This window comes from Natator depressus, chromosome 7 (genome assembly GCF_965152275.1).
Source record: "Natator depressus isolate rNatDep1 chromosome 7, rNatDep2.hap1, whole genome shotgun sequence".
Lineage (NCBI taxonomy): Eukaryota > Metazoa > Chordata > Testudines > Cheloniidae > Natator > Natator depressus.
In genome coordinates, this window is record NC_134240.1 from 33,416,006 (window position 1) to 33,441,530 (window position 25,525).

The window sequence follows — 25,525 nt, forward strand, 5'->3', positions numbered from 1 at the left end:
CCACCTTCGTCGGGCCGCGCTGGGGATTTGAATTCGAAACGCGTTCTCTGATTGGGGCGAGCCGGATGCAGCTCTCTGATTGGAAGGCCGGCTGGCCAGTCACAACGAAGGTGCACTAGACCGCGCCCCTGCCCCGCTACGTGGAGTAGCTCCCTGGCGTGCCTTATAAGCAGTCGGGCCGGGCTGGGGCGCGGTACACATGGCGCCTTTCTACAGAGAATTTTCTCGGCTAGTTTGGGGGTCTAAGGTGAGAGCGCTGATTGGTGGTGGCTCGGAACGGGGACGACCAGCGGTTGCTAGACATCGGGGAGCAGTGTTCTGGGGGTCTCAGGGCGGCGCCTCCTTTTCTTGGCAGGCCCGGGCGGTGTGGTGCCCGGCTCTGTGATGCTCCGGAGGCAGAGGAAGGGGATCCCACCCCCCCGGTGTTCTGTCTTCGGTGCCAGCAGCTTTCCCGTCTGCTGGTTCTATCCTCAAGCACCGGGATACGCGGCTGCGGCCCCGCGGGGAGGCTCTCCTGGGAGGTGGGGGTAATCCTCCGTGGTAGGGGTCGGGGGAGGCTTGCCCTGATGACAGATCGTGGGGAGGGGGTTTCTTACGATTTTTTTCTCCTCCTTCTCAGGCTCTCGCAAGGGCCGGAGGACTCAGTTGTGCTGCCGCTAGAGCGCAACGTCACGTGGGCTTGGAAGCAGCGAGGAGGTTATTGCAACCTCCCCTCCAGATCTGCCCTGATGCCTCTAGGAGACGTGCGGCCTAACGAGGAGCAGCTGACATTGTGCTTCTGTGGGTGTGAATGTCTGCACTCTTCCTCCTTTGCCTCTGGCTGTCCGCTCCTAGGGCAGGGACCCCTCTTCTCTACAGTGCCCGGTGCAATGTGGTCCTGATCCTCATGCAAACAAATAACACCTAGCTTGGTTTACAACTAGCGCCATGCGGTTTGGGCTCAGACTTCAGCTCAGTGGAGGGGTGGAATTCCCTGTGTGGAAGAGCTAATGGTCCAGGTCCAAGATGACAAAGATGAGGGGCCAGGTGCCTGTTCAGACGACCCTGCGACTTGTCTGTTCGCACAATTTAGCGAAGAGGTCCTGGGGACTTGACTTGGATTTAACCAACTTTGTTTCAGTTTGGTTTAAATCTGTTAGGCAGAGTAGAGTGTTTAAGTGAAGTTGCTTTGAAACGGGTGAGGTGTTCTAGTTTGAAGTAGTGCACGTTTTTGCGTAGGGGGGTGGGGTGGGGGCTGAGCCGGGGCTCTGTCTGGAGGGGGCAGTGCAGCCTGCTGGCTAGACTCCTGCAGTGAGAGTCAGGTGGCCTTGGTTCTCGTCTTTGCTCTGTTGCTGGGTGATCTGGGTTCCCGCCTCGCATGGGGTTGAAGAGATCCTGAGCTTGGCAAAGCAGCTGCCTCTGAGCTGAAGTGTTGTGGACGACTGTTCGCGTTGCACTAAAGCTGAATGAACGTGATCCTTTTGCTAATAAAGTTCTGGAGTTCCTGTTGATGGCTGGTTGTTTGCGGGACAGGGATGGCGGAGGGGGGCGGGCGCTCAACTGCTTCTGGGAGGAGGCCTGGTGGAGGTCAAGCTGCCTGATCGAGGACAATACCCTTGTGGAGCTGAACCCTCCTCTGAGGACACGAACCAGCCACTCGCTAAGGGGAGGTAGGTTAGAGTACGCGCAGCTCCGCGGGCGGGTGCTGCCCGGCCAGGGAGTAGAGGGGGGCCAGGAACAGGTGAACCGCCCTCATCCCCCGCCCGCTGCTTGCTGTGACCAGGGGTAGGGGGCGAGAACCTGCTCTCAGGCCCGCGGGCAGGCCTGAGTTACAGCGCAGGGGGCGGTGAAGCCCCGGCAGGGGGCGGAGCCCAGGGCTGGGTCCCTGAAGGGGCGGGGGGGTGAGCATCCAGGCCCAGGCTCCCTGTGCACAGGGCCACAGGAAGGGGGTGGGGCGTCGGGCCGCGCCCCAAGGAGCAGGAGACCGGGCGTCGGCACCCGCCGCATGGCAGCGCTGATGCTCCCCCCGCGGGGCGGCCCGGCCCTGGGGACTCTGCTCCGGCCGCTCTGCTCCTGGGCAGGTGGGTGCCAGCGCTCCGGCAGGGGTGGTCTAGGGGGTGCGGGGGCCCCACGGCATGGACTGACTGGGGCGTGTCCGGTCCCGCCTCGCCAGGGGTCTCTCGCGTACCGGGGGGCTGGGGACGACCCGGCAGGGGAAGGGTGGAATGCATAATATGGCTCCAGAGGCTGATGGGAGGGTCAGGCCAGGGGGAGGGGGGCCGTGGAGTCAGGCTTGGAGGAGGGATGGTGGTTCCCAGTCCCATTGGGTCAGTTGTAGGGGCAAAAGATGGGGGTCCTGGTCCCATTGGGTCAGACTATCATGCTGGGGGCAGGGGAGATGAGGTGGGCCTATGGTGTAAGGCTGGGAGGTGTGGGGGGACAGGGGTGGGAAGGGTCCTTGCCCTATGGGGTTACCTGGGTGTAGGGTGACCAGACAGCAAATATGAAAAATCAGGACGGGGGTTATATGAGCCTATAATAAGAAAAAGACCCAAAAAGTGGGATTGTCCCTATAAAATCAGGACAGTTGGTCACCCTACTTGGGGGAGAGGTGAGGATCCAGGTCATATGGAGTCAGGCTGGGTTATGATGGGGGAGATGGGATCAGACTGGGGGAGGTGGTCCTAGCACTATGGGGCCAGTTGGCAGGGGGATCACAGCCCCAGAAATGGAGCATTCAGTCTCACCTCATCCCCAACTCCACAGCACATGTGGGCTCCATGTAGGGTGGGTCCAGGATCCTTTGTCCCCATCTGCTGGCCCCAGGGTGGGGTTGCACCCCCTGCATGACCCAGCCACCCAAGGGGAGTCAGCATGACACCAAGGGCCAGGGGGCTGTTTGTCCCTGGCCCCTGCAGAAATGTGGTCCTCTCTCCCACACCCATCCATCATAACTCTACAGGGCTGGGATCCACCCTTCCCAGCCTAGGCCTGAGCTGAGACTGGGCAACCCAGGCACTATAGAGCTTCAGACTCCTCCACATGGGCCCTGCTGGGATCTTCCCCCTCCCCCAACCGACTCCCCAGCCCATAGACTGACCCCGCCTTCCTCCCCCCAGATGGCCTGTTCCACAGCATGGCCCAGCCTGGCACATGGGACCGCTTCTACACGCAGCAGGACACAGCTGGCACCCCCAGACATTTCAACTGGTTCTTCGACTACACAGCCATCTCCGGGCTCCTGCTCCCGACCCTGCAGGGGTGTGGCCCCTCAGAACCCAATGCCAGCCCCATTCGGGTGCTCGATGTGGGCTGTGGCACTTCGGATGTGGGTCTGGGGCTATACCGGGACTCCCCACACCCTGTCCACATCTCCTGTGTGGATGTGTCCCCTGTGGCCATCAGGTCTCTCCACCGGCTGCTCCAGGAAGTCCCCCCACCCCGACACCCCCTCTCCCAGCTTCACCTCCATGTGGCTGATGCCACTGACCTTGAGGGGGGTGGCTTTGGCGATGGTTCTTTCCACCTGGTGCTGGACAAGGGTACATGCGACTCGCTCCTGCGCTGCCCCCAGGGGCCAGGCCAGGCCAGGCGGCTGGTGGCCGAGTGCCTGCGAGTGCTGCGCCCTGGGGGCAGCTTGCTGCAGTTTTCAGATGAGGACCCAGATGCCAGGGTCCCTTTCCTGGAGCAGGCTGGGGGGGCTGGTGTGACAGTGCAGGAAGTCGGGCACATTGGTGGCATCTGCTACTATGTCTACACGCTGTGCCGGCTGGCCCTGGAGACACCAATCAATGGGGCACTGGGCTAGGAGGGCACAGGAGACCCTGGGCTATGGATATGGGGGTGGGGGATCGGGGACCCTGCCCAAGGGAGTGCAGGACTCAGAGAGGGGGGCATTAGGAACTAAAGAGATAGTGCCTCCAATCAGTGTGCCAGGGGACTTCCACAGCAGCATGTGCTCAGGGCGGGGGTGCCCAAGCCAGCTGGAGAATCATTAATAAAGGAACTAGCGCCTTGCTGGAGTCTGGTTCGGTACCCAATCCCCCTACATCTAGGGTGGTCACCCCCATTGTGGGCAACTCCCCCCTTGAACAGCAGCCCCCTCCTACTGCATCAGCTGGGGGCCCTACACCTCAGATGCAGGTGTTCAGGTATTGCTGCCTCCCTCCCCCCAGCTCAGCCACTCCCTGGGGCTCAGAGAGTGTGGAGCTTGCAGCCCCTGGGAGCCGGCCCCACTGAGGCACTGCACCTGTTCCCAGGGCCTCGCCAGCCACTTCATAGTGAGACGCCACAGCTAGGACAGGAACCTTTTATTGCTGAGCTCAGCAGGGGAGGAGTGGGCAGCTTGTACCCACTGGCACAAACCCTGCAGGCAGCTGGCCCCCCAGCTCCTGGAGGTGGTGGGGGCAGTGCATGCCCCATGGTGCTGCTGTCCCAGATCAAAGTCACGCTGACTCTTGCTCACAGACGGGGTGCACTGGATCCGGCACGGAAGATGCCCCAGGCTGGTCTTATTCTGCCCCCTAAGGTCCTGGTGGCAGGGGGCCCATCCCCTCTTGCTGCTGTCCAGCTCCTGGGGAGGGTGTCCTCAGTCCCTGAGCTACGGCCCCCCCACAAGGCTACAGCTGGGTCTCTAGTGGGGTCTGAGGCCAGACAGGGAGAGAGTGGGGTCCCCTCTGTCCCCAGCAGCTTCACAGCAGCACTTCATCCAGGGTGCTCTCCAGTGCGGGGGGCCCTGAAACACAAAGCACAGGGAGAGGCCTGAGGTCAGAGCCTGTGAGGCAGCACAGGAAGCAATGTGGGGCCCTCTTAGGACAATTTTTATTTAAATACTAAGCCCCTCCCCTCTGCTCCCCAGGCCCCTCCCCCAAGCTGAACTCCCCTCCAACCCTCCCCCCCAGGCCCCTCTCCTCCCCTCAGCTTCTCCTGAGGGTGAGGCTGCCAGCCCAAGCTCCATTAACCATCCAGCTCCATGCCAGGAGCGGTAACAGACCCCTCCCCAATGCCTCGCGCCAGGGAACGCCCTGCCAGCTGCACCCTCAGTGAGAGGGCCCCAGCTCAGACATCCCTGCTGATCGCAGTCACAGCAGCACGGCCCAAGGAGAGATGCAACAGTTCCCTTGGGCAGGACAGTCCCAGGACTTTATGAGTCACAGACACCCCCTCAAGCTCTGACCAGCTGGGTGCCCAGGCAGTAAGCGAGCTGTGGCATCCTGTGCCAGCCCTCGCAGAGGGCACTTTGCAATAGCCTGAAGAATGTCTGAAAGGTCCCTACCCCAAGAGAAAGGTCATAAGAACACAGAAGCTACCATACTGGGTCAGAGCAATGGTCCATCTAGCCCAGTATCCTGTCTCCACCAGCGACCACTACCAGAGCTTCAGGGTGAGTGTACAGAACAGGGCAATGCTGGAGAGATCCACCAGTGTCTGATTCTCGAGCTTCTGGCAGTCAGAGGTTCAGGGACACCCAGAGCATGGAGTTGTGTCCATGATCACCTTGGCTAATAGCCATTGATGGACCTATCCTCCATGCATTCATCTAATTCTTTTCTGAACCCAGTTATACTTTTGGCCTTCACAACATCCCCTGGCAATGGGTTCCACAGGTGAATTGCGCATTGCGTGAACACGTCCTCTTGCTTGTATTACACCTACTGCCTATTCATTGCATTGTGGGAAAAGGTAAAGGGCCCAGCATCAAATCTGACAGGGCACTGCTCTAAGAAGGCTGTCAAAGAGCAACTCAGTCACCTGTGAGTTTTGGGCCCTGGGAATAAGTGGCAGAATCATTCCCTCAGTCAAAGAGGCTGAGAGTGTAAGGCCAGAAGGGACCTTTAGATCACATAGTCTGCCCTCCTGTGTAGCACAGGCTGGAGAATGTCCCCCAGACACTCCTGCATTGAGCCCAATCATTCGTATTTGACTGAAAGGCCTTCCAGAGAGGGAGCCAGCCTGGACTGGAGATGGAAACTTCACCCCTGCCCTGGGGAGCTTGTTCCAATGGTCAATCACGTGCCCTGGGACAAATTTGGGCCTTGTTTCTAACTTGAGTTACTCTGACTTCAGCTTCCAGCCACTGTTTTTGTTCTGCCAGTCTCTGCGCAGTTCGAGCCCTTCTCTACCTGCTGTTTTCTCCCCGCAAAGGCCTCAGACACCTGAGCTAAACAGGCCGAGTTCTTTCAGTCTCCCACTGGCAGGTGTTTTCTCCTGCCCTCCAGATCCCCTCCAATTCTCCGATGTGGCCCTCAGAGTCCCAGGATCAGGCTCAGCAATGTCCTGTACAGAGGAAAATCCCTCCTCAGGCTTGTCTGTTCTTGGAAATTGACACACTAGCTATTTCCGGTTAAGCCCCATGTGGACACTGGGCTGAGGATTGAGCTAAGCAGGGTCACGGCCCTCTCACTCCAGAATGTCCAAGGAGCTATTTTGGTACATTTCCAGGTGCTGACAAGCCCCTCCCCCCACTTTTGCCTCCTCTAGCTTCTCTGGCAGCTTCCCTCAAGGCCCCAGCACACCCCAGGCCTCGGCAGCCAGCTGGATCCCCTCCACACTCCCCTCACAACTTGACCACGGCTGAGGCACTGAATGGAGATGGAGAGCAGGGCCAGCCCCAGGTCGCAACCCCCTAATGGCCTCATAGACACACTGAATGGGGGAGGGACTCCTGAAGCACATCCCACCCCCCCAAAGCTTTATGGGGCCACAGTCCTCTCCCAATTGGGCTCTTGCCATGGAGGCTGGGGAGCCCAGATCCTGAGGTGCCTCCAAGACAAAGGGTCTGTATCCCAGGGTCCTGTTGAGGCCCCTCTCCCCCTTGCATGGCCATGGCCATGCCCCCCAGACTCTCCTGGCACCAGCCCTGCCCCGCCCCACAGACTCACTGGGCCCTGCCCCCCAGAGTCTCTGGGCCCCACCTGCAAGGCTCACTGGTCCCCAGCTCTGCCCTTGAGACTCTCGCAGCCCTGTCCTGCCCCCCAAACTCTCTGGGTCCTGCCCCCCAGACTCACCAGGCCCCGGCTCTTCTACTTACTCCTCTCCATCAGTGAAGAGCTCGTCCTCGCCCTCCAGCAGAAGGAAGTCATCTGGGGGCCAGCGCAGCTCCCCGCTCTCCACCTCTCCCGCCTCTGTGGGTTCCACCACGATGGACGGCAGCTGGGCCTTCCCCTGCACTGGGCTTCCAAGGGGGCCCTCGCATGGCTTCCTGGGGGGAGGATCTTTGCACATTTCCTTGCACAGCCCTTCACATGGCTCCATGGGGGGATCCCTGCACAGCTCCCAGGGAGGAGTGTCCTCACACAGCTCCACGCACGCCACCTCACACGGCTCCCTGAGGGGATCCTTGCACATCAACTCAGACAGCTCCTCAGGGGGACCTTTGCACAACCCCTCACACGGCTCCCTAGGGGCGCCTTTGCCCATCTCACATGGCTCCAGGAAGAACGAGGCACAGAGGATACGGGGATTAGTTTGCGCGCTGGGGGAGCCTAACTGCCCAGAGACCTGGAATGGCAGGGAGGAAGGCAGGGGAGTAAGGCCCTGATATGAGGATGGGGGTCTGGATCTGATCCACAGGAGGTGAGGGCAGCAGCACAGGGGGCTTTGTCCTGGGGGGCTCACCTGGCTCTCCATGGAGGCCTCATCCCAGGGGACCCAGTGAGGAGATGTCCCAGGAAGGGGGTGTCTCACCTGGCTCTGTGCGGGAGGCTCTGTCTGGATGGGGCTCCTTCCCACTTCTGATAGCCACTGCACCTCCTTGTCAGTGCTGTGGAGCCAGGCCAGGCTGTTCTGCCCTGGGGTCGCCACAGGTAGCTGGATGGGGTTGCAGGCCTCACCAGGGGTCAGCACTGCCTGGGATGGGGCACCACCACAATCCAGAGTCCCCTCAGCCATAGTGATGCTGGGAGTAGAAACTGGGGGTCAGGGCTGGGAATGGCCCCGTCTCCTTCCCCCACCCAGCCAGGGTTAAGCCCCATGTCTATTCCCCAGGATCCAAGCCCTAAAGTTCAGACACCCCTGCACTGGGAATTTAGGCCCTTCACCAGATTGGGGTGGGGGGGAGGATTCCCCATACCACAGAATCCCATATACACACACTGGAACTTCTGGTCCTTCCCCTGTGGGGGATCCCCAGCCCCACAGACCCCACACACAGGGGCTCCCAGCCCTTCCCCTTGGGGGGGGCACTTCCCAGCCCCCAAAAGCCTCACTGTGACACCCCCAACCCTTGCCAGGGGTCACCTCCCCCCTTCAGCTAGACTAACACCCCCTCCTCCCTGAGACGCCCCATTGTGGGGACAGAGGGAGTCTGTGCCTGGGCTGACCCCCCACCCCAGCCTCCCCTCGGTCGGTCACTCACCATCAGGCGCTGCCCTGGGCCATCCCAGGATGTGCAGGGATTACAGGGCCCAGCAGCCCCCAGGGCAGGGAGCTGACAGATGCTCCAGGCACCATAAGCGCTTTGTCCTGACACCAGGCTAATCCCCTGGGCACAACAGCTCTATGGTGCCAGGGGAGGGGCGGCTGGATTCCCCTATTCAGTGCTCCCCGCTAGGACCTTCTGCATTGTCAGTGCCCCCCAACCTGGCTAGAGCACCCTTGCCAAGCCCCCCTGTACTCCCAACCCTTGGATCCCCCCTGCATTCAGTAATCTCCACCCCAGGGAGAGTGCTCTCCTCTCCTCCCTGGACTGCACTCCCAGCCCTGGGCCCCACCCCATCCCCCACACTATGAGGGCTACCTGCTCTAGGGAGATGTTCCCAACTCCTGCACCTACAGACTAAGGTGGGAGCCCAGACTGACCAGGGCAGGGGCAGCTGCTGCCCTGGCCCGGAGTTGTCCCAGGACATGGATAATTACGAGGGGAGGATTGGAATCAGGGCTTCAGTTAATCACCCAATGAGCTCATGGGAACTGCCCAAGGAGCTAACTGGCTGCCCTGGAGGTGGGGGAGCAGAGGAGCTCTTTAAAGGTCAGGTAGGGGACCCAGATCTCAGCCTCTGGCATGAAGCTTGCACACCCTAGCTAAGGGGCAAGGCCGCTGGATCCCTGGGGCTGCTCCAGCCATGGGTGGGAGATTGAGTCAGCAGATGCTACTGACACAGGCTGGCTTTCACCATGAACGGGGTCAGGGCAGGACTGGATTAATTTGGCAGCCATGGAGCAGTGAACAGGGGCCCCAGAGCCCCTGAGATTGGGAAGGCCCCACCTCAAGATTTGTCCAGTTACCAGGCCCCGCCATGGTCCCATTTCCCTGTCATGCCCAGGTCTAAGCCAGCCTGATTACATGACTCCCAAAGTTTAAAGGGGCCTTAATGGGATTGGGGTGATGAGCCCCGGGCAGATTAGAGAGGTCACTATGGGGCACATTCACAGCATCATGGGCTGTGGGAGAAATACCCCTCCCCCTTCCCAGATGGTTCTCTATCATTAAAGACCACAAGATGGGTGGCCTCAGACCCAATGATTTGCCCACTGAGGGATGGGGAGAGAAGGCTGGGTGCCCCCTGCTCCCATTTACAGGTGCCAGTGCTTCCCAGCGAGGACCACGGCACAAATCCCCACCCCCTCCCCCCACCTGGTGGAGAGAGACCACAACAGAGCTGCCTTCAGTACTGAAGGTTTCCTGGCCAGGTAAAGCCCTGGGATTGATCAGATGAAATCCATTTGGTTCATTTGTGTCTCCCTAGTGCACTGCCCAAGACTAATGCAGAACGGGGTCAGCAGAGCCCTGATGCAGGGGGTTTAGGGGTTGTCTGAGGGAAGACTGGACTGGGGAGGCCCAGTCGCAGGTGGAAGGGTCAGTGGAACTAACTACAGAGGAACTAAGGCCTCTGTTTCAGAGTAACAGCCGTGTTAGTCTGTATTCGTAAAAAGAAAAAAGAAAAGGAGTACTTGTGGCACCTTAGAGACTAACCAGTTTATTTGAGCATGACCTTTCGTGAGCTACAGCTCACTTCATCGGATGCATAGCATATCGTGGAAACTGCAGAAGACATTATATACACACAGAGACCATGAAACAAAACTTCCTCCCACCCCACTGTCCTGCTGCTAACAGCTTATCTAAAGTGATCATCAAGGAAGGCCATTTCCAGCACAAATCCAGGTTTTCTCACCCTTCCCCCCCACACACACACAGACACACATACAAACTCACTCTCCTGCTGGTAATAGCCCATCCCTCTTTGAAACCTCTCTTTATAATGCGCATGATAATCAAGGTGGGTCATTTCCAGCACTAAGGCCTCTGTAGGTACTGAGCATGGGAGCAGCCTGGGCAGAGTGAGACCTGCACAAATACACTCCATCCACACCACAAGGGACTGACTCCTCTGTGCCTCTCCAGATGGGGCTGCTTGGGCAGGGAAAGCTTACATCACCCCCTGCCAACGTGCTTCTCTCCGACTGCTCTCTGAGGGGGACAGCACGTTTGGGGACTTGGGTGCCTGCCCCAGTGGGGACCAGACTGAAAACCCCAGAGACGGTACACTGACCTAGCCACAAAACCGCTCCACCCCTCTCTATGGTAGGGGAGCAGGTGTCTGGCCCGTCCGAGCCCCACACCACCCCTCTTTATGCTGGGAGGCCTGGCCCGCCCACCCACGCACCCCTCCCCTATAGTGAGGGATAGGGTGGCCTGGCCCAGCCACACACCCTCTCTGCCGTGCGGGAGCGAACCGTCTGGCCCTGCCAGACGCACAACCCCCTCTATGGCATAAGTCCTATGATCTCTATGGTTGCAATAGGACGCTCTGGCCCACCAGTCCCTGCTTTCTATTGTAGCAAAAATCGAACACTCTGGCCCTATGCCGCTGTTTCTCTATAGTAGCAAAAGGGGGCGCTCTGTCCATAGCGCATGCTCTCTATGGTGGTGCCTGGGTCACACCGCCCATCTATAGTAGCGTGACAGGACGCTCTGCCTGGACACCTCCTCCGCTCTCTATGGTTAACTTCTGTCCGCTCTGTCCCCCAGGCAGCCTGAACTCCGCGGCTAACCAGGGTTTTTCATACCGCGCCCTAATGGAATTCCTGCGACGCCTGGTGCTGGGGAGCCTGATGGTGGCTGGGACCACGGGGCTGGGGGTCGGGGTCTGGGCGCTAGTAACGCCGGGGGAGCTGCGCAGGCGGGAGATAGCCAAGGTGAGGGGGCCTGGAAACTACCTCCCCTGGGATGGGCCATGGAGGAGGGGGGCCTGGAAACCAACATTTCTGCGGTCAGGGAGGAGAACGGAACTCGAAACTGCTGTTCCACTCTCTTTTCAGAGGGAAGGCGGAGGTCTAAAAACCACCAAACACCTCGCCCCCCCTCCCGACCACTCCCTTCTCTCCTCAGGAGCTGCCGGAGACAAACCCCCTGCGCTGGGCGGAGAGGCGACACCAGAATGAGCTGGTAATGGCAGCGATTAAAGAGGCAGCTGAAACAAATGAGAATGTGGCCCGGAGGCCTTCACCAGGCTGGAGCAAGTGACACCTGCCCATCACCCTCCCAAATGGGAGCCAAGGCAACTGGTCCTGAGACCGCCCCTGAGCTGGGAGCAGGCTGCATTCTCCATCCCTGCAGCCATCTGTGGTCTCCCACAGGCCAGAATGGGATGGACACTCCCTGGCTGTCAGCAGCTGTAATGATCAGTGACCATTATGCTGTGGGGGACTCTGTCTCTTATTCCCAGCCCCTGGTCATACCCACACAGGGTATGGGTGTCATGCAGATCTGACAGAGCAAAAACTACAGCATGAGGTAAAGAAGCATTTTCATGTCTTTAATAAACTAACCTAGTAACCTTGTAAAGACCTGTCTGGTGTCATGGTTAAAGCAGCTGGTGCACTGGGGTTGCTGCCTCTTATGCTAATCATCATGCCTCCCACAGAACTGAATTTTGATAATATACAGGCAGCTGGTGGGGGGTAGATGCCCCTCCCAGCAGGCTAAAAAACTGCACAGGCTGATATTGTTATTCGTCCGCCGTTCCCACTGCTGTTGTGCCTAAATCACCGTGTGTGGGTTTGGCTTTTCTATGACAAGATCTTTTGGGTAGGGTCTGTTATTTGCTCCAGGTCTTTAAAGAACCCAGCACAATGGGATTCTGGCTTGACTGGTCTTCAGCAACAGAAACATTAAGTAATTGTATCTTTATGCTTCCTTCTGTCAGTTTGAGTACTACTTCTCATGGTATCCTGGGATTGTGCACTCATTGGGGTAGGGACCAGCTCTTCCCCAGAGGTCCCTGATAGGAGCTTCTATATGTAGAGAATGCTGCAGTTGTTACGAATTACACCTGGTAGGACACGCACACAAGTGCTACGAATTACACCTGGTAGGACACGCACAGTTCGAATCTAGGCTGAGGCACAAAAATAAAATCCACAACTGCAGAGTTCCCAAAAGACACTAAGTTTATTACACTCGAGCGTGGTGCCCCCCTGCTAGCCAGGAGGGGACCCCGAATACAGATTATACAAAGGTTATATACTTTTTAGCAAAGCATGTTGCCCTAGTGCATCGGAAACCTTAGCCAATAAACAAACCCTTGTCTTATCTACCACCTATCCCTGCTTGGTGCATTCCTCGTGCTATACCAGTATGTTAATTACACAGCATGGTCCTAAAGCCATGTATCAGTAACTTTTATTATCAGGATGGGAGGCCTCACATCAAGGCCAAGAGACAGGGAGTTAGAGACTAACAAAAACCAGATACTGGGAGTCAAGGCAGGCTGGAGACAAGGAGGAGGATTTTCACAGGGATTCAGTATCTAAGGATTACTCCTCCTGGTGTACGATGTGCTGGCATTTAAACAATGGTGGGCCCCAAACCAAAATGGAGTCACATGTGCTAACTTTTCCTTAACGCAGTCTGTATTCTCAGCAGGACAGACTACCGTGAGTGTAGCACAGCTGCCTCCTGCACTCTATGCTGATTTCCTTTAAGTTAAACTCAAGGCCTTGGTTCTTATCTTCAGTGTGCTCCATGGCTGAGCCCAAGTTGCCTAAAGCTTCGGGACAAAGAAGAGCAGAGCACTCTGCTCCTCAGGCACAACAGAACTGTGGCATCAGTTTGTCTGTACCGGAGACGGTGCTTCCCTGGGGGTTGATCCCAGGTTGTAATAAACTCCCCCAGGAACTAAGAATCAACCCAAATTTCCCCATCTTCCACTCCAACAGTCTGGGCCACATCTCCAACCTGCCTTTGCGAACATCAGCACATAGAATATATCATCTCTAAAAAAACAGCCTTCTGCTAGCAGTAAAAAAAATCCCCCTTGCTCCTCCTTGAAGAAAGAACCAGCTGTGGCAAATGTTAGTCATGTCACTTAATGCATCATTCACAAAGAAGCCAGATACCACAGAGAATAGGGCTGTATAAGAACCAGAATGGAGCCGAGTTGGTGCTATTGCAATACAACGGAATAATGGTAATGCTGAATAATAGTTAATACAGTTAAAGTTTTTGATATTAATAAAAACTAAACTACTTAAGCCTCCTGTTGCTTTGTGCCCTGGCCTGTACCCCTTGCTCTGGTATCTATTCAGACCGTACTGAAGGAACCATGTTTGATTAGTTATAGGATAATCTCAGTAAAGGGTGAGACCTGTGTCAATAATATACACTATTAAAATGGCAAAGTAAAATGAAAGCTTGCAATAGCTCTTGAGAATTCTAAGTTTTCCAACCCAAGCTTATGCTCCTGCTGTGTTCCCTACAGCACCCCTGCTGGGAGAGTCTGGCTCTGGAGTACCTGAGAGTTCCTCTCACAGCCAGTATTCCTGTCCTGCTTCCTACACTACCCCCTGCTGGGAGAAGCCAGACCTAGAGTAACTGGGAGCTCCCTGCCTCCAGCAGGCTCTGCTGGGAGAGGCTGGAACTGGAGTAGCTAGGTGCTACCCCCAGAGCCAGCACTCCTGGTCCCAGATGTTTGTGCAGCTGGGGATGTGTTATGGTTCTACCTCACCACCACAAAGGGCTAGTCATGGGGACCCAGCTGTAGGGCTCTCTTCAACTTTCCTCACCCCCCCCTGGGGTGCAGCCTGGACTCCAGTTCTTCTGGGGGCAATGGCAGATGTCCCAGGAGGGGCGACTGTTTCCAGCAGGGTATGCCCAAGGGCGGCCTTGGACAGAGGCCGTCAGGGACAGAGGGGTTTGGGGAGGGGGGCAGGTTCTTCAGAGCTCGGAACTGTCAGCGCGTAGGCGACGTTGACACACGGACACTAGACGCTCTGACACCACACCCTCACGGGAAGCATTTCCTGTTCCGTTCTTCCGCTCCCCAGAACCCCAATAGGCTGGGTTAGTACTTCCGGTGAATAGGTTCCGCTGTGTTACAAAAGTCTCTACTGCCGGGTTCCTTGCTGACGACTTTCTGGCACCCATATTTCCGGTTCCCCCAATGGGCGCCGCCATCTTCGGAATCGGCTTCTTTCCGCTGCTTCTGTCCCCGCCGCCATGTCTAAGGCCCTGGAGGAGAGCAAGGCGGCCGCGCCTCCCCCCAAGCCGCTGTTCGGGAGCTGTTGGAGCTGCCGCATCCTGTCCGGCTCGGCGCTGATCGGGGCCGGGTACTGGGTCTATCTAGGCCCGCGCAGGGTCATGAGCCGGGGCATCGCCCCCTCCCCGTGGAACATTTTCCAGCTCTCCTTCGCAGTCAGTAAGTGCGCGTCAGGGGTCACGTGACCGCATCCCCATGTGAACCGTTCCCCACGTCAGAGAGTGCTGGGGTCACAGGTCGTATTGGAGGTCAGGGACCTGTGACGTTATTGACCTTGAGGCCACCCAGGGGGTTAGAGGTCACCCTAAGGCCAGGGTTCAAGGGTCACACCAGTTACATGGGACCAGCCACCCACATCACCCTCATTAGGGGCATGGGGAGGAGTCAGTGGTGTTACCCCATCTCTCTGGGACTGGGGGTCACTGAGGTCGGGACAAGTGTCCTAGAGGGGTTAGGATAACTTCCATGGCTCCCACTACTCCTACTTCTGTGCTGGCTTTAAGGAGCGTATGGGCTCATGACCTAGCAAGTCCCCACCTCCAGGGAAACTGTAACCTACATGTTGACCACCCCCTTTAAGTTTCTGGGGGTCATGCCCTTAAGGGGAGAGTCAGTCCTATGCAGTCACCCCCTGATGTTTCCCTCCTTTCTCCCCTTCAGGTCTCGCCTGCTGGGGTGTAGTCATCCTAGCTGATCCAGTTGGGAAACAGAAGAAGTAGAACAAACAAGGCAGGACAAGGTGCAGCTGCTGCACTGGCCAAGTCAAAAAATGTGTATTTGGGACAATAACATGAATCCAAGAGAAAACTGTTTGCTTTTTCTTACTATGGTAGCCTCCCAGTGGTACCTGAGAGAGAAGAGACCCACTCCAACTCCCCCTTTACTATGATCCTCATCTTCCTCTCTGCTAAGCTCCAGCTGCCTGCAGCCCTTCCCTCTCTGCTTGCCTTATGCCATGGCAGCTCCCCAGACTGTCCCGCTGGTGCAATCCCCCGGACTAACTCCTGCTTATGGGATGAGCTATGACAGTATTTCTCCCCATGTCTTGACTCACCCTGTTCATTCCAACATCCAGTTCTAATTTAACCTCCTGCTGCTTTGAACCCCCCTTGGCTCCAGCTAGGCTCTGCTCTTCCACCCATCAGTCTGCTTCTCTAGAACAGGTCTCTTTCTGCACAGTGTGTCCTTTTCAGAGCTCAGCTGAAACCAGTTTGCCTGTTGTTCCCTCACTTCTCTATTTATGGTAACCTGGGATGGGGGGAGGCAGCTTTTGGGGAGAAAAATTTGCACAAAAGGATGTCCTGTGACTTGTCCAACAAGGAATTGGCCCCAGGGGGGCCTGGACTCACAGAACTGGTGGGGGAGGAATTGCATTTCAGTCTATGCTAGGAAGCAGTGACTCAGAAAGGCAGAGGGATAATCACAGCTGAATAGGAGCTCCTAGTGTAGTGCTTTAGCCAAAAGGGATAATGTGATCCTTGGCTGTATGAACAGGGGAATCTCATGTCAGAAGAGAGGCTTTAGTCCCCTTTATTCCCTCTGTAGCTGGCACTGGTGCAGCCACTGCTGGTATAGTGTGTCCAGTTCTGGTGTCCATAATTCAAGATGCATGTGAATAAGCTGGAAGATGGCTTGGAGAAGAACCACAAGAATGATTAAAGGATTAGAAAGCCTGCCTTGGAGTGACAGACTCACTGAGCTCAATCTTTTCAGCTAAGCAAAGAAGTCAGGAGGTGACTTAGTCAATCTAGAAGTACTGACATGGGGAATGAAAATTTCATAGAGGACTTTTCAATCTAGTAGACAAAGGTCTAACAAGATCCACCAGCTGGAAGTTGAAACTAGACAAATTCAGACTGGAACTAAAATGCAGATTCCACAGGAGAGTCATTAACCGTTGGAATAAGTTATCCAGGTCTGGGGTGGATTCTCCATCAGTGGAATTTTTGGCCAAGTTTGCAAAGGCCTTAGGCTCAACTTGATAACATTTGTGTGTGGAACATGATCACTTTTAAATGCCACATCTGATCAATTCCAAAATTTCAGGGGGTATTGTAGGCATCAAAGGCCAGAAAACCAAAAAGGGGGACACATGAAGCCCCTATCTCTTAATGCTTCTCATATAATACCCCATCTCTGCTCATCCAATAGCATAATGGTGACAGCCTGAATGATTTCTATCAGATGGAAATAATGGGGGCACACAGAGCTATTGGTATAGGAGGGAAAATGGAGGACAGTGGGGCGGGGGGAAGGAAGTCCCCAAATTCTCCCTGTCTAAGGGAATTTCAGAGGAGGATGGGAGGGTGGCAGCCAGGCAGCTTTTGTGGGAACTCAGCCCGCACAAGCTCCAAAGTGGGCATTCCCCTCATTAAATCTGATGGGGTGCTTTTCTCAAATCCCCTCTAGTTCAAACAGGAATGTGCTCAGGGATGCTCGAGGTCAGACCAACTGAGCACAGTGGCCTGTTGCTAATCCAAACAGATGCAGGGCCCAGCCAGGGGCTGCGTGGGCTTTCCCTCCCCAGTTGTACTAGAAGAGTTTGGGATTCGGCAGCTGCTGAGCAGCGTGGCTGGGAAGGTGCTAACAACAGATAATGGACAGAAGGTCAAATTCTGTCCCCGACACTGAGAGCATGCAGCATCTAGTGCTTAAAGTAAAGGGCCTGCTGGGTTTTATGGCTGACCCAGCACACTACCTCAGGCAGTGGCACTGAGCCAGCAAACTGGGGAGGGAAGAAGGGATGTAGAGAGTAAGGGCTCCAGCCTGGGAGCAGCACCTACTGCTCTAACTACTGATTGCATCCTCAGCCCAGCACCCCCAGCAAGAACTGGGCTGCTCGCTGCTCCCTGCCGCATTCTCAGCCAGGCTCTTTGCAGGGAAGTTGGCACAGTCATTCCCTTTGTGCAGGGTTTGGATTACGGAGGCTTGCCCCAGCCCAGCTGCAAGAACATGTGCTCCAAAAGGGCCCCCATAACTCAAGCTACTCAGAGAGGGCAAGCTGGAGCTCCAGGCCCAGGGTGCCCCATGGGCTGCTGCTCCTTCAGGGAACAAGGAGCCTTGGAATGGGCTTCCCAGAGTCCTGGGACACAGGCCCCTTCTCACTTGCCCTCTGTTAAATTATCACCTTCAGCAGCAGCTTTGAAACCCCATTCCAAGTTCAGGCCAGTGGGGCAAAGCCTCCCGCAGGGGTATCAACAGCAGCCTGGCTCCTCCCACTGCCCACTAATTCCACACTAGAGCCCACACATTCATTCCCTCAGGCTCAGGGGTGGGCAGGAGCTGGACCTGCCTAGACACAGCTGTTTTCCATCTCCTCACCCATGCAGCTCCCTCCCCGTTGGTGGCAATACTGCCCCCACTGAGGGGCGCACACAGCACTGTGCACCAGAGCAGGAGAAGCCCATTCAAACCACAGGGTTGCACCTCAGGCTCTTTACTGACCATGGGCCAGGCCTGGGTGTCACATCTCACCTGGAGGATGGTATGGTCCAGCACAGCAAGTGCCTCTCACCCTCCCAGTCCTGCCCCACTCCCTGCGGTACCCCACACACTAATGCTTCACGGGGGCCAGCACCAAGAGTAAGGGGAGAGCACCTCCTGCAGAGCTTGGACTTTTCTTTGCACTATCCCCTCCCCATAGTGCCTCCATTGAGCACATGGGGTAGGACAAGATCACAGTGTAGGGGTAGGGAGAGCAGAGGAGTCTCTCCCCTGCAGACTGCCTAGGGTAGGGTATCTTCCCTACCCTGGCAGAGTCAGGCCTTTCCCCTCTGACTTTCCCAGTTTTCCCTCCCAGCCTTTGTCTATGTAGCACCTGCCATGACAGACCCCACTCTTGGCTGCGGGGCATCTGTGCAGCACCCGGTGTGATGATGGGGTCCCCGTCTTTGCTGCGGGGAGTGATAGCAGCCGCAGCATTACCTGTGCAGCATCTGGCACAATGAATCTATGACCCTTGGACTATGAATTTATAGTGGGGCCCCCTCTCAGCTGGTGGGGGTCTGCTCAGTGCCCATCCTGCTGGCTGCTCCCCTTAGCTCAGCTGGGGCCTCCTTCCCATCAGCCCACCACCAGCAGCATGGGGGAATAACGGGTGGCAGCGGCAGCAGCAGCAGAACAGATGATGTTTATTAGTGTCCCTGGTGCTGGGGCTCGCGCTGTGGCACTCCCCCCGGGAAGCTGGACACAAAGCCCCCCGCAGCCGCTCTGCTGGGTTCCAGTCCTGGGGAGGCGAAATGGTCAGTCACTTCTCTGGGCTCAGTCGGGCAGGGGGAGGGGCAGAACCACGGTGTGCGGGTAGCAGAGGGAACCACAGGAATCCAGGACCAAGGTGGGGAGGGAGTTCCTGTCACAGCACGCATGAGCCAAGGCATCCTTCAGCTGTTACACTTCTTGGCCACTATGAGAACGGCCGAAGGCACCAAACCTGTGGGGGCAGGAGACAGGCTGAAGCCAGGAACCAGGTGCATATGGGTTGTGGGGGGAGCAGTGTCCATTCATGTCGCTGGGGCTGGGCAGGTTGGATCCCTGAGAGTGGGAGTGATTTCAGCAGGGGAGTCTGAGCTGGAGGGCCCTGTGGTTTGCATCTCCCCCTCCCAGGACCCTGTGGTGGCTGGTGCCAGCAACTGACGCAGCTTCCTCTGTGCGGAGCACCTGCAGGGCCGCAGCCTACCCTGCCCAAGTGAGGGCAACAGGGACAGAGCTGGCTCCTGTAGTGGGTTCTCTGCTTACAGCTCGGGCGTCCCCAGCACCAGGCAGCAGCACCACCCCACAAGCAGACTCCATGCCTTCCCTTCTCTGATGGAAACCCCGAAGGAACAGCTGGATGGTCCTGCAGTCGTGAGTCCCCAGCCCAGATCTGTTCTCAAAGGACTCCACGCTGTTGCCTAGTGGTTAGAGTAGCGGGGCCTGGGAGTCAGGACTCCTGGTTCTGTTCCCCAGCTCTGGGATGGGAGTGGGATCTAGTGGGTCAGAGCAGGGCAGCTGGGAGCCAGAACTCCTGGTTCTATTCCCCAGCTCTGCTGTTAACCGTACACTGAAGCCAGTCGCTTCGCCTGCCCCTCCCCCAGAGGCTCACCCAGCTCCTGCAAGGGCTTCTCCATGTCCTCGTCCGTGAAGATACGGCGAGGGAAGCTAGTGAGGAGGTGGAAGGGCTCCCCACCATCCTTGCGGTTCAGCTCTATATACAGCCGCACAGCTGCCAGCTGCTCCTTGGCCTTGAAGGTCTGCATGAGCGACGTCCCGTCCAGCAGTCTCACCTGGATAGAGGGCAAGAGGGGATGAGTGCAGGCCCCATGCCACAGTAGGGCAGCATGCTAGGCGGGCCAGTCCCCCTGCTTTAAGAGGGGAGCTTCCTCTATTCTCCTTGACTTGCACCTCTGGGTGTGACCCCAGAGATAGGGAGCTTCCTCCAGAGCTGCAGCAGCAAGCCAGATCAGGCCAATATCCCAGTGACTGCCTGGGACCCCCACCCCCCTTTCCAACAAGGCCTGGTGTCTGCGCCCACCCAGGAACCCACAGCAGGGGACGATGTGGGGTAGACTGGTATGTGTGTAAGCAACAGATGGATGAAGCACAAAAGTTTGTGGGGCCATCTTCCCCCGGGTACCTGTATTCGGCACTGGTCATACTCTCTCTTCGTGGGCGGTTCCTGGCTGGGGGACGAGGGCACCAGTATCTCCTGGGCTGGCTCGGCTGGGGCCTGGGAGCTGCTGCCACCTCCAAACTGGGTGGGAAAGGTACACAGAGTGGGACAAGCACCAAGACGTGAGTGGGTTCCCCTTCCAGCCCCAAGCTGGTTTCACCAGGCTGCCTCAAGGACCCCACTCCCTAGCACTCACACAGCCCACCCCACACACACCCATACCCAACAGGCACAGGAGAAAGCCATGCCCAGGGCATCTCCCTCCCTCCATATAGGGCACTGGGCATGGGATCTCATGTGGTGAATGGGACCCACCACAGCCCCACCCCTCATCAGCCCTTCCCCCCACAGCCTCCTTCCACAACACATACCCCCCCCCCCCCCAGCTTAAGGGACAGCAGTGGCAGGAGCCACCATGGGGGGCCTAGATCCCTCCCAGCCCCTGCTGCTCACCCACCTTCTTGACTCGTTCTGCTTTGTCCCGCTCAATCTTCTCACGCACCCGCTGCCTACAAAGAGAACAGACCCAGTTAGAGGTGGCAGCATGGTGGAGGGTGTTTCTGCTGCAACGTCACAGCAAGGGCAAGTTCCATGCCTACATCCACTCCTTCCCTTTCCCCACATCTTCCCCCAATGCACCCCATCCCACTGCCCACCCCTCCCTCCACCCATGCACCTACTCCCCACGCATTCCCATCCCACTCTCCCCGGGCTCTCACTTGGCCAGCTTCTCCTCCATCTTCTCCCTGCGTCTCTCCTCTGCCATCTTCTTCATTTCATCCTCCTGCAGCTTCTGGCGGATCATGGAAAGCTCCTGGCCCTGCTTGCGCCGCTGCTTCTCCCGCTCAATAGTCTCCCGCTTCTCCCGTTCCTCCCTCTCCCGCTGCTTCTGCGCGATCAGCTCCATCATCCTGCAGGAGGAACAGGAGTGGGCACCACCTTCCACTGCCCCCGCTCCCCACAGGGCCCACAATCCACAGGGACCAAATCCTCCTTCCTCCAAAAGCTACGCTTCCCAGCATGCATGCAACTGGCATCCCAGGGGGACAGGCCTCTCCCTGCCAGCCACGAAAGCAGGGGCTGGGGGGCCTTCCTACCGCTTGGTCTGTTCCCTCTTCTCCTCCTCAGTCAGGGGGTGCTTGTCATCTCCCTCCGCCGAGCCCTCCTCCACACGATCTGTAGGGAAAAGCCTCCATTATCCTCTGCTCAGAGGCCAGAACCCCCTGCTGCCCACACAGGTAATGAGCAAAGCACCGGGGCATCAGGGTGGGACCAGGCTCCTTCAGGGCCCCCGTCACTCCAGGGTCTACCCCACACGGTTGGGGGAGGGGGGCGGCGCAAGCGAGGAGGCAGACATGCCACATACCCTAGGTGTGAGCCTGGACCGCAGCAGGGCTCCCAACCCGCCCCTCCTGCAGGCAAAGCCCACCCCCGAGTCAGTGGGATCCCAATGGGGGTGGAGGGGGTCGCTCAAGGAAGGAACAACCAAGAAGCAGGCAAGATCCTGGTGTGTATGGGCCACAGCTCAACCTAGGGGGTCCCACAAGCCAGGGTGGGCAGCTTGACTCCTCTCCCCCCAGCACAGTCAACTCCCCAGGGTTGTTCAAACCTGCTCTGGCTTCCACGGGCTCGGGGATGCTTCCCTCGGGGGGCTCCTCCGTGCCCAAAACATGGCCCTGGGGAGGCACATATGGCTCATCCACGTCAGGGTCATTCTCATGCTCCATGAGCCTTTTGAGGGGGGAAGAGAGAACAAGCATCAGCAGGGAGAAGGCGGAGTCACAAGGATGGAAATGCAGACAGATCTAGGAGGAGAGGGTCTCCAACCCACCAGTCCATGGCCTGCTCGATGCCTTGGTTCCCTGTCAGCGCCAGCGCCTTCTCCCTGAAAGAAACAGACAGCCGTGGCTGAGTTCCACCCAGAAGCTGAACTGCTCTATCACTGCCCCACCTCCACAGCAGCATCGTTCCCATGAAACGCGTCACAGAGCAAAGACAGATGGGTAGCTCAATGGGGTGACCCAAACCGCCACTGTCCAGGCCCTGAGAACAAACCTGGGTCTCCCCGTCTCTGGCCAATTGACAGAACAATACCCCAACGTGGAATAGATACCACAACCACCAGCGTAACATCAATCTGCGAGCCAGGGATGAGGGGGACTCAGCAGGAAGCACAGAGGGGCCATGTGCTAGGCTGGATAACTGGAGTGATGATAATTCATGCTAGTGGAGGCTCTGGAAGGACTGAAATACTGTCTGCTTCAGGGCTGAGCCAATCATTAGATATTGGAGGCTAAGGTGAGGCCTTCTTGGGACACGTTGTCCTCCAGCTGCTTACTTCTGTGGGTGCAGAGGCACAAATAGCTCCCTTCCCCCCACCACCACCACCACCACAGCACTGGCCCCTCAAGACCATCCTACTGCCTAGGAAGGCCTACCCAAGAGCAGGGAGGTGATTTCACTTCTGCTTATGGCCTTGGTGAAATCAAGACTGGAATCCTGCACCGAGATCTGGGTGCTACCTTTGAAATTGGGTATTGAGCCATTGAAGAGGGTGAGGAGAAGAGCCTCAAAAAACAATTTGAGGGATGAAGAAAACACCTGATGGTGAGAGACTGAAAGAGCTCAGTCTGTTTAGTTCATCTAAAAAGAAGATAGAGGTGACCTGACTAGTATATACGTAGCAGGAGAAAATAAGAGGCACTAAAGGGCTCTTTAATGTAACACAGACAGGAAGAACAAGAACCAACGGCTGGAAGCTGGTGCCAGACACATTCCAATGAAAAACAGTGCATGTTTTTTTTCCCCAGGGAGGGTGATTGACCATTGGAACAAGCTCCACAGAGCAGGGATGGATTCTCCATCTCCAGTCCAGGCTGGCTGCCCTTCTGGAAGATGTTTTAGTGAAACACAAGTAATCAGGCTCAATGCAGGGGGAACTGGGAGACATTCTCTGGCCTGTACTATACTGCACGGCAGACTAGATGATCTAATGGTCCCTTCTGGCCTTATCCTCTATAACAGCCTCTAGGAATCCTCCGAAGCACCCTGGAAGCCAGGGCTAGAAGGACCCTGGTTCTGCTTCAGTTGGGCTATTGCTAGGGAACTGACGCTGCCAGCCCCTGCATCCAGCTTTGACATATGTAGCAGATTTGATTTCAAACAGACAGTGCTGTTTGCACTCGCTGACTGTGCTCACTGGCTGGTCCCCCAGTGCTGTTCAGGAGTGCCCAAGCTGCTGGGGTTGTGAATTCAAGATAAAGAACATCAAGCTGGCCCCAGCCCCTGCTTTGATTCAGCATCACAGGCATCAGTACACAGAGTCTCTGACACGTGACATAGCCAGTCTCCTGCCCAGTCCCAGGGAAGCGTTTTAATAAGCATTCCTTGTTTAGTCTGAAGAACCCGGGGCGGGGAAGGGGGACGACGACACAACACACGGGATGACAGGGCAGAGGCATTATCCCTGCTCTGCTGATGGGGAAATTGAGGCAAAGGGACAGTACTCCCAGTCCTCATCCTCTAACCTACTAGACCCCACTCTCCTCCCAGCACTGGGGATAGAATCCAGGAATCCTGCTCTCAGCACTAGATTTTTTCTTCCCCTCAAAAGCATTCCCACATTGCACCTGATCCCTTTGTGCTGCCGTTCTACAGCCATAGGCCATGACCCCCAGTCACTGGTAGGGAGCACCCTGACCAGGTCAAGATGCAGTGGCAGCTAAGGCAGCCTGTGGACGGTTGGGAGGGGAATGAGGGAATGGAGGTGGGGGCACACATACGCTCTGTTCTGGGAGAAGCCCATCTCGATGAGACTCTCCAGTGCTGTGCACTCCATGATGTGCTGCTGCTCTGGACCGAGCTACCTCTCTGCAAAGGAAAGAGAAGGAGATGTGTTACAGAGCAGCTCCAAAAGGATCGGTGGCTGCTAAAGGACAGCTGGAGAACAGGATGTAATATGTGGCACTACCTGAGAGGTTCCTTGAGCCTGGACCCCACACCTCTCCCACTGCCAGGAATAGAACCCAGGCATCCTGGCTCCCAGCTCCTGCTAGATCCCAAAGACCCCTTGGGCTCACATGATTTATGCTGCTGTGGTGGGAATCACCCCAGGACTAAGCAGCATCATACAAGGGGGTTACGGCTAGGCCGGGGGGCAAAACCCAGGGCAGACAAGGGCGAAGGGGCCACTCAGGCTGTGCCCAGGTCCAGAGCATTGTCCCCGAGGAGCTGTCCAGGAGCCAGAGAGAATGGGGTGTGATGCCATTTAGCCCTCCTCTACCCACTGCGTTAAAGGGCCCCTTAGAATTAGAGCCTGCAACCAACGACTGGATGTGCCCAGCTCACAGCTACGTTCAGGCCCTGGCACCGGGGTCCACTCTCCTCCACCCCCCAACTCTGCATGTCTGGTGGCACCACCTCAGGTGGAGACTCCGCCCCATCCCTTCTTTACAACCCCAACCCCCAGGCAGAGCCTCCCACACCTCCCACAAGCCCCCGTACCTCTCCCCGCATCCCCCTGCAGAGCCCCCCACAAGCTCCCGTATCCCCCCCGCATCCCCCTGCAGAGCCCCCCACAAGCTCCCGTATCCCCCCCGCATCCCCCTGCGGAGCCCCCCACAAGCCCCCATATCTCCCCCCGCATTCCCCTGCGGAGCCCCCCCACAAGCCCCCGTACCTCCCCCCGCATCCCCCTGCAGAGCCCCCCACAAGCCCCCGTACCTCCCCCCGCATCCCCCTGCGGAGCCCCCCCACAAGCCCCCATATCTCCCCCTGCATCCCCCTGCGGAGCCCCCCCACAAGCCCCCATATCTCTCCCCGCATTCCCCTGCAGAGCCCCCCACAAGCCCCCGTATCTCCCCCCGCATCCCCCTGCAGAGCCCCCCCCACAAGCCTCCGTATCTCCCCACGGAGTCTCCCCTCGTGGGGGCCAGGCTAGGGGATTTTGAGGGGGACAGGTCCCGGCGGCGGAGGTGTCCCGGGGACTCACCGGGTCCGACTATCAGATGCTCCGCACCGGAAGCAGCGAGACTCGCGCGGCCGTTGTGTTTGGTCATGTGAAGGCGGCAGACGGAAGCCGTCCAGGAACAAACGGCGCCGTTCCGCGCTCGTCCTTAAAGGGGCAGAGACCCGGAGCGGCGTGGGGGTTAGTGGTTAGAGTAGGGAGGGATCAGGATGCCTGAGTTACATCCCTAGCTCTGCCAGTGATTCACTGGGTCACTCGGGTGAGTCACGTCCCCACTTGCTGCCTCAGTTTCCCCACATCCAACGTGAGAACCAACCCATTAATAGTTGCGTGAGCCACACTCCAGACAGGTTTCAGAGTAGCAGCCGTGTTAGTCTGTATCCGCAAAAAGAACAGGAGTACTTGTGGCACCTTAGAGTCTAACAAATTTATTTGCGCATAAGCTTTACCAGG

At 57.3% G+C, this 25,525-nt stretch overlaps 4 protein-coding genes, 1 long non-coding RNA gene and 1 other non-coding gene across 7 annotated transcripts; 5 read left to right on the forward strand and 1 right to left on the reverse strand.

Annotated features, from left to right (window-relative positions):
• The first annotated feature begins 7 nt into the window (after positions 1-7).
• LOC141991481 (uncharacterized) lies at positions 8-900 on the forward strand. The gene is made up of 2 exons (XR_012640371.1): positions 8-247; positions 620-900. It is a non-coding gene; the product is annotated as an uncharacterized LOC141991481 (long non-coding RNA).
• On the forward strand, positions 339-488 carry LOC141991778 (small nucleolar RNA SNORA57). Its single transcript, XR_012640465.1, has one exon. It is a non-coding gene; the product is annotated as a small nucleolar RNA SNORA57 (small nucleolar RNA).
• Positions 901-1,476: 576 nt separating the features above from the next.
• CSKMT (citrate synthase lysine methyltransferase) lies at positions 1,477-3,876 on the forward strand. 2 transcript variants are annotated; one of them, XM_074959800.1, is made up of 2 exons: positions 1,477-1,649; positions 3,099-3,876. In XM_074959800.1, exons 1-2 carry the CDS (start codon positions 1,490-1,492, stop codon positions 3,785-3,787), a joined length of 849 nt encoding a protein of 282 aa, XP_074815901.1. In that variant the 5' UTR covers positions 1,477-1,489; the 3' UTR covers positions 3,788-3,876. The 2 variants fall into 2 exon arrangements, with proteins under 2 accessions (XP_074815901.1, XP_074815902.1); XM_074959801.1 differs by lacking the exon at positions 1,477-1,649 and adding an exon at positions 1,896-2,060 and having other exon boundaries at positions 3,099-3,860.
• A 7,011-nt stretch (positions 3,877-10,887) lies between these two features.
• On the forward strand, positions 10,888-11,776 carry UQCC3 (ubiquinol-cytochrome c reductase complex assembly factor 3). The gene is made up of 2 exons (XM_074959803.1): positions 10,888-11,118; positions 11,312-11,776. The coding sequence occupies exons 1-2, from the start codon at positions 10,921-10,923 to the stop codon at positions 11,444-11,446; spliced, it is 333 nt and encodes a 110-aa protein (XP_074815904.1). The 5' UTR covers positions 10,888-10,920; the 3' UTR covers positions 11,447-11,776.
• A 2,568-nt stretch (positions 11,777-14,344) lies between these two features.
• DMAC1 (distal membrane arm assembly component 1) lies at positions 14,345-16,147 on the forward strand. The gene is made up of 2 exons (XM_074959804.1): positions 14,345-14,618; positions 15,120-16,147. Exons 1-2 carry the CDS (start codon positions 14,420-14,422, stop codon positions 15,176-15,178), a joined length of 258 nt encoding a protein of 85 aa, XP_074815905.1. The 5' UTR covers positions 14,345-14,419; the 3' UTR covers positions 15,179-16,147.
• Positions 16,148-18,594: 2,447 nt separating this feature from the next.
• UBXN1 (UBX domain protein 1) lies at positions 18,595-25,220 on the reverse strand. Its single transcript, XM_074959805.1, has 10 exons — positions 25,097-25,220; positions 23,889-23,976; positions 21,938-21,991; positions 21,716-21,837; positions 21,204-21,282; positions 20,826-21,017; positions 20,564-20,615; positions 20,071-20,187; positions 19,540-19,720; positions 18,595-18,888 (listed from the first exon to the last, which is right to left on the reverse strand). Exons 2-10 carry the CDS (start codon positions 23,942-23,944, stop codon positions 18,839-18,841), a joined length of 903 nt encoding a protein of 300 aa, XP_074815906.1. The 5' UTR covers positions 23,945-23,976; positions 25,097-25,220; the 3' UTR covers positions 18,595-18,838.
• Between the last annotated feature and the right edge of the window lie 305 nt (positions 25,221-25,525).